Below are 14672 nucleotides of genomic sequence, written 5' to 3'. Positions count from 1 at the left end.
AACAGCAAAAACAGATTTCCAGCAAACATGAGTCAAACCCAGCGTGGATCAACGATATCCTTGAACTTCACTTGCCATTTTTTGAGCAAATGGCCACATCACACAATCCACAAAGTGTGACCAGGGAACTAAGAGGGAACACACTCCTTTGCTGAAAGCCATGGAGCTCTTTGGGTGGGAGGAGGGTCGCCCCCTTGGGTGGAAGCTGCTCTTACCTCGAACATACAGGTTAGCTGGGGCAGAGTAGCGGGTTCCTGCGCTGTTGGTAGCAACACATTCATATTTGCCTTGGTCCGACTCCTCGCTGTTCTCTATTTGCAGAGCTCCTGTGCACAAACAAGATGACACAGACAATTCAGATTATGGCAAATCTGGTAATTGAACAGACAGCCTCAGAAAAGGAAGGCCATGCCCCACGCTTTTAAAGTATCTTCCTGGATAAATATATTGTGATGTTGTTCCCTGGACCCACAGGGTACCAGCATGCAGCCACAAGGTACCCGGTCTGCTGTTAGAAGCTTGTGAAATTGATTATTGTTATTTTTTTTAAGCACAGGGAACCAGTTACTGATGCATTTCCAACCGCCCCAACCACTTATATTCATTGCTTCAATAAAGGCAAAAACCATACACATACACACGTATTAATTACAGCTCGGTATAGGACTCCTGTCTAATAAAAGGACCTTTAATAAGCCTTTAATCAAAACAGCTAAACACAAAGGCCGCTAACTGTAGCTGTTTGTTTCTTATCTGATGCACACAAAGCCTAGCAAATGCTCTACAAATTGCGACCTTCCTGCAGAAACTGGCAGAGTCCCATCTCTCCCACCTCGCCACCCCTCCTCCCAGCAGACATCCCCTTTTGAGAAAAAAACAGTTTGCCTTTCATCAGCTTTCTCCATGTCAGGGATCTCCTTGTCTTTTCAGAGTGGATTACACTTGATATAAAGTAATTAGGCACTCAGTCTGAGACACCAAATAAACACACCGACGCAATACACCCATCTGGCAGCATGGTGCTCACGGCAAAGCCACCCTCCCTGCGACCCAGCAGCGCTGCTCCTCCAGCCTTGGGGCAGGAACGTTTGCTTGGTCCAGACCACAGGACATGACCTGATCCCATCCCTGAAATGCCAGATGCACCAGGGGCACATGAAATAACTGCAATAATTGCCAAAGCACACAGAATAGCGATTTACCTGGGGAACCTGCGCAGTGCTCCAAGCGAGCACTGGTCTAAGGGGCTTGTCTCATTTGCTCAGCCTAGTCCACCGGTGCCCAGCACCACCTCTGCTTCTTGCCTAGCGCAGATGACTGCAAATCTGCTCGCAGCTGAACTCCCCTAATGAGGCCCCGTATGTAGAAGGGAAGATGGAGGTGAAGAGAGGCAGGATGCCCGTGACAGCACGCTGGCACGGCAGGAGCAGACGGCCGCCGGCCAGACACCGAAGCGGCTGCTGCTCAGCCTGCTTCCCCCAGGCAGTGTGGCAGCAATTTTTAAAGCGCCTCCAAGTGCCCAGACTGTACTGGTTAGGATCGCCTATACGAAGGGAACTCTGCTCACAAACCATATACCGAACTAAAAGAGAACATTAACCCCTTTGCTTGTAAGGATTTGAACTCATTTCTGCCTGCCACGGTTCAAAACGACCACTGAGAGCGGCACTGAGAATAGCTGGTGAAATTGCCTTCCCCCTTCTTGCTGGTTCAAGCTGCAGAGGTCAAACTGAGTTTTTCATATCATCAGAACAGAAGAAAAACTAATGTGAATCAACCACTGCCACCTACATTATTTAGAAGGATAAATTGAGACTGTCGCATAAGTCTATATGTCATGGGGAAAAATGAACTTCCCCGGGTTCTGCCATATAATAAAAAGATGTACAGAGCCCTCCCTGTTGTTGCATTAGTGCTGGGAACGAGGCTTCAGCTAGACAGAGAGAGCTTGTTTGCAGAAATCCTTCCACCTCCTAACAAAGGAAGCTGCCAGCTTTCCCCAGCCCCGGCGCTCTCTGGACACTCACAGCCCAAAGCCAACAGAGCACTGCTGCTTAATTCAGGGAGAACATCGAATTTCTACATGCTGCCTGGGAAAAACATCTTCAAGCAGGCAGCTTCAAGCATGGCAGGCAGTGGAGCAGGAGGAAGCTTCCCAGCGCTGACAAGATACAGAGAATCAGAGAATCTAGAAATGGGAAAGCCTATTAGGTTATCTCGTGCGTCCCTGGGGGCCAGGGCGGCATTGCTCCCTGTTGTAAATGTACTTGTGCTCTGTCCAATCCCATTTTAAATGTGCCGAGTGATAGGTCTTTCACCACTTCCTCAAGGAATTTATGCCACAGCCCGGTTATGCTCTCTGGCAGGATGGTTTTCCCAGAGCTCACCACGTATTATCCCCTCCCTAATTCCTGTTCATTACTCTGCGGGTACACGTGTGCTGCAGAGTTCATTTTCCGTGACTGCATCAGGCTGGCTAAAGTTGTTTGCTGCAAGACATACCCAAACTTTAAAAATAAAAGGTGGATGTCATCACCCTGACCAGAAGCCTCTCTCTCAGCTTTAGCCTGCAGCCCACGTCAGCCGCCTGGGCTGAGAGCAGGGCCAGCCCCAGGTGACAGGCAGCGGCGTCTGCCTGGAAAAGACGCAAGACCCCCGGGTGAGCGTGCCGTGCAGATACACCTTCTGATACGCTCCTTTTAGCCATTTAATAGACATCCCTTGTATTTATATCCTTTATACATATGCAATCTTGCGATCACCATACCTCTTAAATGCCAGTTAGTCATATTATTCTTTATCTCTAGGGACCTCAACATCAGCGCTGGAGGGAGAAGAGCAAAACATAAGAGGATGAAGAAAATGAAGGCAGAGAGGAGTGACGTTATCGTTGCCTATCAGTTGTGCAGCCAGAGCTGACTGCTTTCTGGAATCATACTACAAACACGTAATGTATGTCAGCAACTCTCTACAAATGCTCAGGGACAAGGGGCAGGGGATTCTGGTTTTGTTTGGGCTGGCACAAGTCTTCAAACTGTGGCATGGCAGGAGCAGGAGAGAACCCAGAAAGCAGGAAGGAAGTTAAAAGCAAACCCCTCAACTGAACTGGAAAGAAAACAGTCAATACAATAAATTACCATTAGACAAACACAAAAAGCCCATAGTGTAGCTAACAGCTAGCACAAAGGGGAAGCATCACAGCATGCTGATGGCAGTCAGTGGGACTAACGGGGTTGTTTTCTTGAAGGACAGCCTACATCCAAGTGATGGATACAGGGAAGTATGGCATGTCTCGGGGTACCGAGATTTATGAACAAAGGTAAGAAGCTCAGGCACTGCAGGCATTAACTGGAGACATTAAATGCATCTGAGCCTTGGGAATAACTCCACAAGTGTAAAATGCTCCAGGCTCTGGCTTGGTCATCCTGAAGAAAGGCAATAGCTTCACCTCCTGGAGAATTCAAGCCTAGGCTGGACAGGACAAGAGCACCCACAGACAAAAAAGAACCAAGTCCTGAGCAACTCCTATCTCTGAAATTCATGGAAGCTGCATCCAAAGACCCTCAACAGCACAGGGAAATCTGCTTTGACAACTGCAAAGGATTGGGAACGTGGAGACCTGATTTCTATTCCTAGCCCTGCCAACATCTCATCTTATAATCTTCTGTGCCTCTGCAAAGCAGGGCTAGGCAGGCTGATTTACTTTTATTCATTACTTGGGATTTATGTTGTGCAAGTTGCTGAGTACGGTCTTGTTCACACAGGATGTCACAGCAGACTTCTCATCTGGACTCCGCGAGTGCTCCTGTGCCAGGTCCCTTCTCATTTACCCAGCTGAATCCTGACGTGCGATCAGATAGCGCAGCTTCGGCAGGCGCATGAGGACCGGCTACCACGAGGACACGCGCAGGCGTATATGAAGGAGCAGCAGGCAGCTTGTTCGGGAACTTGTGGGGCTGTGCAGCGGTACGTGCACATCAGAGCAAAACCTCTCCCTGCGGAGCAGCACCCGACCTCCGCTGCCTCCAAAGCCCCCGAACCGCAGCGGGGCTCTGGCAGAAGAGGGGCAGCCGCTCCCCACCGTGCTGCCATGTCACGTCCATCTCGCCTGCGGCTCAGATCTGTTCCCGATAACACATCTCAGCTTATCAGATTGCTGCCAGCTCCTGAGAAAAACCCCTGGCTGCTCTCCAGTGCCAGTGAGCATGGTGACAAGGCAGAGCTTTTGGGGGCTGAGGGCTGGAGGAGGCTCTGCTGACTGACAGGCATCCCTCATAGCTCCTTCTCTCTGTGCTGCTATCTCTCCACCAGTTCCTTCCTTCCTCTCCTACTTTTTTTTTCTTTTTTGGTCTTTAGACTTGGGCACAGACAGCATCCCCGTTAGCAGCTCTCCAAGTTACTTATCTATTCAAATATACTTGTGCTCGGGCAGAACCATTAGTTGCAGTGACAGCGTTTAAAAGAAGCATTTAAAAAGTGCCCTGTGCAGAGCAGGGGGAAGGCAGATCCTGATAAGGGCCACTTCCTGGCAGCACTGGGGACTGTTGCAGCGCTGAGGGCTTGTCACTCCCTCCTCTAGGTGACAAACCAAACGGAAAAGCTCTGAGCTGCCATACAAATTGATCTCTCTGAAATGCTGCTCCACAGCTCCTCGGGAGAAGAGAACACACACACGGTGCTTGTGGGGCACCGCCACTCAGGACCCGTTGCGGCGGGAGCAGCTCCGTTTCTCTGGCAGGGTACTCGCAACTGGAGGCCCGCAGCTCACAGAGGCAGTGACCTTTTGCCCTGGTTATAAAATTAGACATGTGAAGAAATGCTCCCACAAGTGCCCGGGAGTCAGAGGAAGCAGGCTGCAGCCGCAGTGCTCATTTAAGGGGAGCACTTGTGATGCAGGCGTTAATGAACCTTGCTACGTGACCGGGACCCTTCCTCCCAGGCAGCCGGGAACAGGTACATTCTGTCCACCCTACGTGCTAGAGCACGTGGCTACCCCAAACCCCTCCTGTCTCCCTCCTCCAGACTCCCATCAGCTTCCTCCACAGAAACTCTGCCTGGCTTCCCATGGAGCAGCATTTTTAGCCTCCCCTTCAGCCGCAGCTCAGGGTCCAGATCCCTCCTCTGCTAAAAATTCCCTCCCAGAGAATAAGAATCCTCCTAATACAATCCAGGGAGCTGGGGAGCAGGGCCAGAGCCAAGGACAGACCAGAAGAGATCTGGAAGTGTGAACACAGTGGAGAAAGGAACGATGTGAGAGCCCTGACACCAAGGGGTTTGGGAACTGTGAAAAGCTACAAGACACCAAGACCACGCAAGAGTCACTGGTAATGAAACCGAGCATTTCCCATATTGACTATTTTTGTAATTTGTAACAGAAGCACCTCCCGGCTGTTAGCGAGGACCGCGCCTAGCCTCCACCAGCCATCAGCAGTGCCAATTATGCAAACAAGATAACTACAAATATATTTTCATTGTTAGTGTTCATTATGCTGATTACGCCTGAGAGGCCGGTGATTGGCATGCGAGGGGCATGTTGTGGCTGGCAGGGCTGTTGAGAAATTGCTCTCCTGTGCACCAGGGGCAGCTGCTGATGGCACTCGACCACTGCCACCGCGCAGGACTGGGGCAGAGAGGGAGGAGAGGAGATCCAACGTGCTCGGCAGCACGAGGTCTCCTGTTAGACAGCGGAGCTTCAGGATGCTCTGATCTCTCACCAGCAGGTAGAGGAGATCTCAGGGGACTCTGTGTCAGAAGCAAAACTACAGCGCTGTCAAACGCTCAGTATCACCTCTGTGCGCGCTTCTAAAGGGACACGAGTCAATCTGAATTCAGAAAACAAGAAACATGGCATTACAAACACTTCCAGGCACTACACCCCACCCAACCACCCCCCTGACACTGTCTGCTCCTTCAAACATCCCTTCTTGTTTTAAATTGTTTCCTTTTTTTTGTGTGCGTGTGTCTGAAAAAGCTCAGGAAACAGGAAAAATTCTATCACATACCAAGTGCAATCAAATGTACAAACATATGCTCAAAAAGACAGCAAAATTCTTTTGGCTCCCTCTAATCTCTCTGGATAGCTTTCCGCTCCAGCTCGCAGGGCAGCAGAGATATACTGGAGCTATATTTAAACCAGTTCACCGGGGACTGGGAAAGGTTTAGCCGCAGCTCCACAGAAGCTGGTGCGGGTGTTTACCTGGCTGCTCAGACAGACAGCTCCTGACACCCAAGTGAGCTGATCTAAAGTTAATTCAGACAGACCTCTGTAACGCTGACGTCTACCGGGAAGAAATACTCTTATGTATAGGAACCTCAGATATTTCCCGCGGTGACAGAAAAGTAACAAATAAATCTGACTGCAGACGGATAATGCCTGAGATGATATTTCTTTACCTCCTCATGTGCATCCGATCTAATGCCTGTTCAATCCAGCACCCACCTGAAACACAACTGTGCTTTGCTGTCTCTCAACGCCTGGGGCAGGAAAATGCAGCCAGGTTTCACACAAGGTTGAATGAGTTCAATTCCAGAGAAATGCTAGAAATGAGCACCTAACTTTCTACTTTGAAAATCAGAATCGGGCATAACTTGCTTAAACATGGAGTTGCTGATACCATCTGTGGGTCCCCTTAAGCAGCCAGCTATTGCCTAATGTGATGGGCGTCTGCCAGCTCCGTGTCTTTCTGATGAACAAATAGGGATTTTGAGATTTAATTACTACCCGGGGCAGTCCCCGAGGGGTGAAGAGTTAAGCTACGAACCGAGATTTATGAATTATAGATGGGAGCTCCTCCCATTTCACTGAAGCCAGAGATGTCTTGGACAGAAAGGACCAAATAAAAGGGGCTAAGATCAAACAAGGTGCTTGGAAATATCTCCTCCTGTTTGGTGGGGTACACGTGGAAATTCTCAGGTCATCCCCTTGCTAACCCCATGCTGGGTCCAGCACAAGGGCCTTGGGGAATGCTCGAACCGCCCAGAGGGCCCTGCACACGCAGCTCCTAGCGACACAGTCACAGCAGCAATTAAATCAAACTAAATCCACCCTCCTCCCCCCAGCATTATTACCAAAAGGGTTTGTTAAGAGTCATTAGTTCACCCTTCCTTTCAGACCAAATTAATGGATTCCAAAGCATCCAACTTACCTTAATGAGGAACAAGAGTGCAGCTGGGTATAGAACATGGCAGAACAGTCACTTCTACATGGACACAACCTCACCATCACAAAAGCACTTTCATCTAATCTGTCGTTATCTTTAGAAATTCAATGACCTCCGTTTTAAATAAAAGGCATTAGGCTGACAGAAATCCTCTGGGAGAAGCCAGAGAGCAGCACGTGGCTTCTGTTTGCTCTCACAGAAATGTCATCTTTGACATTCAAACAGGACACATATATTTTAAATAATGTCAAGAACATTCTTAAAATACCTCATCAGGACTCAAAGGGAGGTGGGAAGGGGTTGGGGGTGGGGGTGCGGGGAACTTATGCTTTATGAGATGGATGGTTCTGTTTCACAGAGATGTGCTCGGTTCCCAAGCAGGACGGATGGAGCATCCAGGCGGTTCTGGTGCTGAGTCACTAATGTCATCAGACAGGGCGAGGGCGCGGGGAGGCCCCGGGACGGCTGCGCTGCGCGCGAGGCTGGGAGCTCGGAGCGCTCGGCTAGTTAGCATTCGGTCTGTCGTTTCGTTTTAGGATTTGCAATAGGAATAGGAGATGAAGAAATAGTTTAAGGAGCTTGTAACATCACAGCTGTCAATCTCGAGCGTTCCAAAGGGAGGAATGACAGATATATAAGCCCATTCATAGCGAAATAAGGTTTGCAGTCTTCTTCCCTGACCCAGATTTGCTACAGAGGCAACTTAATGCAAATACACATCAAACAGCAATTCACATTTGCTCTAAAATCACTTAACGGGAGCTGAAAACATTAACCCCCAGCAACAGAACCAGTTCCAGAGAGTCAGATTATTAACTTCCAGCAGTGATTCAGGGAAAAGGGATAGGAAAGGGGAAAGGGGGAAAACTGAACGAATGAGGTTGTGTCGGTTTGTAGGTGGCAGTCATTCTGTCGAGACACCCAGGGGTCAGTCAACAGGGGTAACCAAAATCACAAGAGAACTCGGGAGGGCCTTGGCACGTAGTGCTGATTAACACACTAAACTTAATCTAAAGGGACAGCTTTGAGTGTTTAGGCTAGTAAAGACAACACTCCGACTGGAAAATCATTACTGGTGCATACAGGATGCGAAAACTAGCCAGGGACTGTGCACGCTGGGCTGTCAGACCATAGGTGGGTTTAATTAATGAAGGCTTAAAGCAACCAGATGTGTTTCTGATTCATCTGTTTAAACGAATCATTGTGCTACAAAGCAACACCGGCACGTCTGGCTCAGAAAGGGGGGTCTGGGGGCGGCAGTTCTCCACTCTGCTGCCACACTGGAGCGTTAGCACTCTTGAAAGGCAAACACGAGCAAGGCAAACAAAGGCGCTCTTTATCCCAGAGCCAGATTTGCTCAAACTTTCAAGAATTTATCTCCTTCTGATTAGAGCTTCATGCCTGTCAGCAGCAGCAGAGAGGAATTTGACTGTTCTCTTGTGAAAATGTTACCTACTTACACCAAAGCAATCCATCTAACCTCCCCCCGCCAGACACAAAACCCTGGAGGCCAAAACTGCGCAGGAAGCTCAGGGACTTGCAGGAGCTGCAGGAGGCGTCAACCCTCCCGTGGCGGAGGCTGGGGACCACCGTCCCAGTTGCAAACTTTCCGTTGAATAACCCCCTTTCAACAGTGCAAAATCGCAATGGATGAGTCTACAAGAAGTCACGCTAAAAACCAACCAAAATAAACACACTAGTGGGAGAGTGCAGATGAGCGAGAGCACTGGCAGAGTTAGGGCTGAGAGTAAAAGCTGGAGATGAGAAACACCGGAGGAGAAGGGACAAGGCAGACAGGAGATGGAGTGACGTGACAACTGGAGGCACATTTCAGCATTCTTACCTCTGATCGGTGTACCACCTGGTGAGGTAATTTGAATGCAAATAAGATTAGAGAGAAGCATTAGTACAAAGAGGAAAGGAAGAAAATTATAACTAAAAAGCAGAAAGTTTTTTTTTTAAAAGCTAGAATTTGTATTAGCGCGACAGGAATAAACAAAAAGAAACTGATGTGCAGTAAAAGTCAGAGTGACACTCTCAGGAGGTTAGTAAAGCTCATCGCTTCCAGGAGTGCAGCACCCAGCCTTGCATCTCACCATCACAGCCACCATCCTCAGGACCGGGGCCCGAACTAAGCTGCCGAGGTGGCGTTGCTGGCTGGCCTCACCGCTTGCATTCACCCACGCCACTGGTCAAGCAGTTGAGATGGAGGACACGTTGGAAGATGGTGCAGTGCCCCTTCATTCCTTCCAGAACACGGAAGGGGTGCGTGCCCCGGGGGCTGAGTGACCGTGAGTGTGCTGGGCAGGAGGGGTGGAAAGCACATGGTTGCGGGCACTAGGTGCGGTTTGGCTTTGAGGTTAGAATGACCAGTGGGACAAAATCTGCTCACTTAAAGAAATTAAACTAAGGGGAGAGCTTAACAAATCAGTTTTGAGCCATTCTCCACATTCACGTAAACCCTGCACCAGGTTCCCTCCGGCAAAGAAATTGGTGTCATGCAGAATTAACTTTACATAGAGAAATATTTCAAAACGAAGTCGTTTCTGGTAATGTAACAATGGCACTCTAGCCAGACCTCTGTCATTCCTGCCTAATTTGGATGTTAGCTGGAGGAAGGAATCCCTACCCTCTTTATAAGGCACTAGCGATAATTTGACATGCTATAATGAATAGTATCTTATAAGGAGGGCTTCTCTGGGAGTGAGGTTCAGTTATCCTGTTGCAACGATCCGTAAAGGTTTGTTTTATGAGGTCAACGTGTTTAGCAAGTGGAGGATCCACTGGTCAGCGTCTTGAGTTCAGAGCACAACCGATAACAATGCATGATTCGAGGGGAGATGCTCCAGCTGGGCAAATTGGCAGGGAACCCTTCTAATCCCCACTACTTTTGTCCCCTTGGTCTTATTTTGCACACATGGAGGCTGTTAGTATAAGGGAGAGATTCATGCAGATCGAATCTGTAGGCAGTTCATGGTATGTGTTGGTTTTATGCAGATTTGTAGGATCTGAATACCAAGCACTTACCAAAGAAAACTGAGGAGTTTAAACAGACAGAAAAACAGGGTTAAACAGGACACAGTGTGTCAAATCATGTTCAGTGTATTGATTAATAAATACCAGCACGCATACAAGAGTGTCGTGTATCTCAGATTTACAGCTCATTCCATTATCCACAACAATGATCACCCAATGGCAAAGAAAGACAGAAAAGAATTTCTGTAAATACAAAGAAGGCATATTTTAAGCATGTTTAACTCGCCTCTTAAAAAGTAATTACAGTATTTATACTTATTCCCTTTCTTTCCTAACTACCTTTCCTTTAGGCAGAGTCCTTTTTCTACACAGGAGCAGCAATTCAAACTACTCATTTTAGCATTTTCCTCTGCCAAGATGACATTACCCCATTTTAACTTTATGTCTGGATATATTTTTTGACACATTCTATCCACAGATGACTGAAGCATCAGGAAAGATCCCGCAGTCACTGAGTTGTGGGTAATCTTTCCCTTGCGATAACAAATCTGCTGCTTATTTATCTATCTTGGTAACGACCGCTGCCCTTGACAGAACAGTTATACCCAGAGATAACTTGCATGGAACAGCACAGCCATGGAAAATGGGGTTATTTCTCTTTGCCTGTTTGGAAAGTTTGCCAAGGGATATTTTTGTTCTGTTTGGTCTAGGGCCTCCCCCGGCCCCCCTTCCACAATTCTCAGAGTTAAGAAAAGCATCGCCACAGTGTGTCACTTCCCACGGGAACGGTGCGTTGACTTTGAGCACAAGCCCAAGGGGCAGAAAACAGGACTTCCTTCTCTCTTGTCTGGCTTAAATGGGGTTTGTTGTTCTCTCCTAGAACTGAAAGATTCACAGCAAATCTTTAAATCTACTCCCTGTAGAGGCTAAACCCTTCCTCTAACATGCAATCGTCTACACAGAGCTCCAGGAGCAATTGCATACTTGAAGCAGATTCCCTAAAACGTAAGTGCGACCAGCCCATTTTTTCCTGCATTAAGTCCCAATCCTCCTGGCCTCTGAATGTAAGCCAACCCTTGTGGGAGCAGCAGAGAGGCACTCTGTATTTAGCACGCTGTTTGTTCTGGGTCTCTCTCACCTTTGCAAAGTTAAGACGCTCAGAGGACAACATTAGGCAGAGCGCACAAGGCTCCCCTGTTGGTCCCCAGATTTCCTCCTCCAGAAGGAATGAAAGTTCCTGCTTTCCTTTCGCATCATACGTTAATGCATCTCTGACTACTATCCTTTCAGGGTGTCTTTCAAGGGGCCTGAATCCCAGCACATACGCCACAGAGTGACGAGTCCATTGAGTGATGGAGGTGCCATCACTTGAACCGTTACTGAGGCCAACTCGTGCCCTGTGGTCACCAGGCTGCTTTACACAAAGGGCTCTCCAAGATCAAATTTTAAACTCAATTGCTTGTGTGTGGTTTGAAAGGTTTGAAAAACTCATAAGTAAGGAGATTTTATTTCCCTTCTATGGTAAGCAGCACTGATTAACACCCCATATGTTCACTTCTGCAGGAATGAATGCCGACCCTGACATCCTCTGTGTAACTGGACGCGCACAGCCAGGCACTGAAAGCAAGGCAAAACGTAGGATGACGTTGTAAAAACTCCTGGGATTATTTGCACCAGGAGGAGAGGCTTTGTTGGAGAAGGGACTTCACTCTGCTGTCACAAACTCATCCCAGACTTATCAACAACCCCCCCCCCAAAACAAAACAAAACAAAACAACACTCCAAAGCAATGTCAAAGAGAGAAACCAAGGCTCTTGCTGGACACAACCAGGCATTATAGTAGTGCAAACCTGATTCCTACAGCCTGGCTATTTGCCACCAGTTGCAACCACGAGTGTGCTTCACACAGCAAGACCCAGATGTGCAGTATAGGTTCCTCTAGGACATAAAATTTCAACTGTCAATTGGTTGGCCATGATACTGCTTCAACCTTTGTCTAGTCAGTCCCCTCCTGTGAGAGAGCATCCATCTTTTTGTGGGTTTCCTGAGCCTTTGGAATAATACTCCCCAACCTTTCGGCTGCTCTTAAACTTTGTTCCAAGTCCATGCCTATCTGATGTCTAGACTTGAAGCTGTGGCTCGCCAGGAGCTGAATGTCTTCTGCTGGGTACTGAGTGCTGGCTATGACCGGTGAAGCAGAATAGGGCAGCCATCGGCCACACTGCCATCCCACAGCCACTGCAAGTTTGTACTGTCTATGTTTATTTTGTTGTTTTTTTTTTTCCATGTAAGTAGTGCTCCTATCTTTAGGACCAAGACTAAAATGAAAATGCCTCCTAGTAACAGAGCATAAATGCAGTGAGATGATACGCTGAGAAGCTTCCCACTGCTTCTTTGTTAGAGGCACCTACACTCTTCCAGAGAGCGACTGAAGTCACCTGCAGAGCCCTCTCTGATACTTCACTTGCAGTTAATTGCCTGAAAGCTACATGAGGGTCTAGGGCACAGTTCTGTAGCTCAGTTAATTGACAGTGATTAAAAAAGAATGATACTTGTCGTAGCACCAAGTTCTTTAATAGACACAAGATGACAATGCTCTCTGAATTTCTGGAATTTCCTGATGTGGCAAAGATATCTCTATGCTACCATTCAGGATATTTATTTATTCTAATTTGACATTTTGTTCAGGAGCTTTCTGAAGAGCAAGGTGGAAGAGCAATTCTTCAAATATGAAACTCGCTGGAAACACTCAAGAGCTTTGAGAGTATGAATACCACCAGAGTTGCTTTGAAGTCTTCAGGACCTTGTGATCCAAGAATCTTTATGGAATAGCTGTGAAGCATCAGGACAGTCTGATCTATATTGAGGAAGTTTCTGCCACATCATCAACTAATTTTAAAACATGGTTGGAGGTGTAGCACTGACCCTGACTCTCATATGTGCATCATCTGCTACTACAATCTCCAGACAGTTTTAAAATCAGTTCAGCCAAACAGGTTTTACAAAGAGCTAGCATGAAAGGGAGGTTTCCCAGCCCAGAACCAGCCTAAGATTCTGTGTCAGTGACTGAGAAGCAGCGACCAAAGCCATGCACCCTGGGAGAGAACAGGGAGTTGTCCTGAGTCACTGCCTTTGCAGAAAAGCAGCCTCTCAACAAGAGGTGGGAAGTACTAGCAAGATGAGCAAGGGAGAATTTTGCTATAACCAGAATGAGTCAGAGACCCTGCCTTTGCCTTGATCTGTGATAATGGAGTTGAAAACCTGTATTTATTTGTGTTCTCATCTCTAGAGCAATTACCCCAACACATACTGGCCAAACTACCCAAGAGCTGGGCTTAAAAAAGAATTAAGCATTATTCTGGAGGAAAGATCTATGTGTTGTGGGGGAAGGGAGAAAAAAGCCCTCTAAATGTGAAGGGGAGGCTTAACAAGAAAAATGCATAAACACGAATATAGACGTAATTAGTAAATGAAGGAAGGGAGGACACAGGGCAGACTTATAAATGGTGTATTTGCTGCTGACAGACACCATTATTCCAGGGTTAAAAAAGCCTAACGCGACAGCTTGGTTGTCTTAAACCACAAACTGTAATACCTTCACAGAAGATGAACACACCTCTAGAAACTGATGTTCAGAGCCCACTCGGGCACGTGATCCGACTGCATGCGAGTTCAAAGACCTGCCTGCAGCCCGCAGAGCACTGCCAGCCCACGTAACTGTGAGTGTCAGGAGAGAGCATCTCTCCCTAGCATGTGTTTTCTTTAGCTATTTATTCCACACTAGGAGCCTGAGGAAATGAAATCATCCCTCAACTCTCCAGTTAGACTCCAGAGCTGCTTTCACCTTTATAACCTATATTTAGGACATCTGAATAATAATATATTATGTACTGGGTGAAGGTCGGACACTCTATATATGCAATATTGGGCTGACACTGTGCTGTAACTATTTTAACTATATTGCATCTGTCTAGGTTTTATTGGGTTTTAATTAAATGAAATTAAATGAGCGTATATTTAGATTGAGACAGTATAAACTGACATTCATGCAGATATGCCAGGCTGGCTGCAAGATATTATCTTAATGGAGCAGAGACTTTGCAAACTATTAAACTCTCATATAATGAGGTATCTATTTAAATATTCTTTTCTTTGAAAAACAACTCTGCCCCATGAGGTGTAATGCTGGAGAGCTCAATTAGCACCTTGCAGAATGGATCAGAGGCTGCCCAACCCACCACATTGCTCACACAGGGTGACTGCAGTCAGGTAAGTGTGGCCCACACACTTCAAGGGCACTTAGGGACACGGTTTAGCGGGTAATACTGGTGGCAGGGGGACGGCTGGACCAGATGATCTTGGAGGTCTTTTCCAACCTTAATGATTCTATGATTCAAAGGGCAGGCCCTACTCTGTATCTATCACAAATATAGGAAAAAAGCCACACATGCTAGCAGGGATCCAAGTTCTGGCCTATGAGAAGTGGTAAACTTCCTGTTCCCCACTCATGTCAGGGTGGAGCCAGAGCCCTGGTGA

General features: G+C 47.4%; 1 protein-coding gene across 8 annotated transcripts in view; it reads right to left on the bottom strand.

Annotated features, from left to right (window-relative positions):
- PTPRF (protein tyrosine phosphatase receptor type F) overlaps nt 1-14672 on the bottom strand; it is a 371253-nt gene that overhangs the window by 84786 nt on the left and 271795 nt on the right. For all 8 annotated transcript variants that reach the window (XM_083845518.1, XM_083845516.1, XM_083845515.1 and 5 more), the window contains one exon: nt 216-326. In XM_083845518.1, coding sequence (XP_083701644.1) covers nt 216-326 — 111 coding nt within the window. The remainder of the gene's footprint in view (nt 1-215; nt 327-14672) is intronic.

This window comes from Anser anser (assembly GCF_964211835.1).
Source record: "Anser anser genome assembly, chromosome: 8".
Taxonomy (NCBI): domain Eukaryota; kingdom Metazoa; phylum Chordata; class Aves; order Anseriformes; family Anatidae; genus Anser; species Anser anser.
Note: the sequence above shows the minus strand (reverse complement) of the source record. Positions and strands in the feature narration are given on the sequence as shown.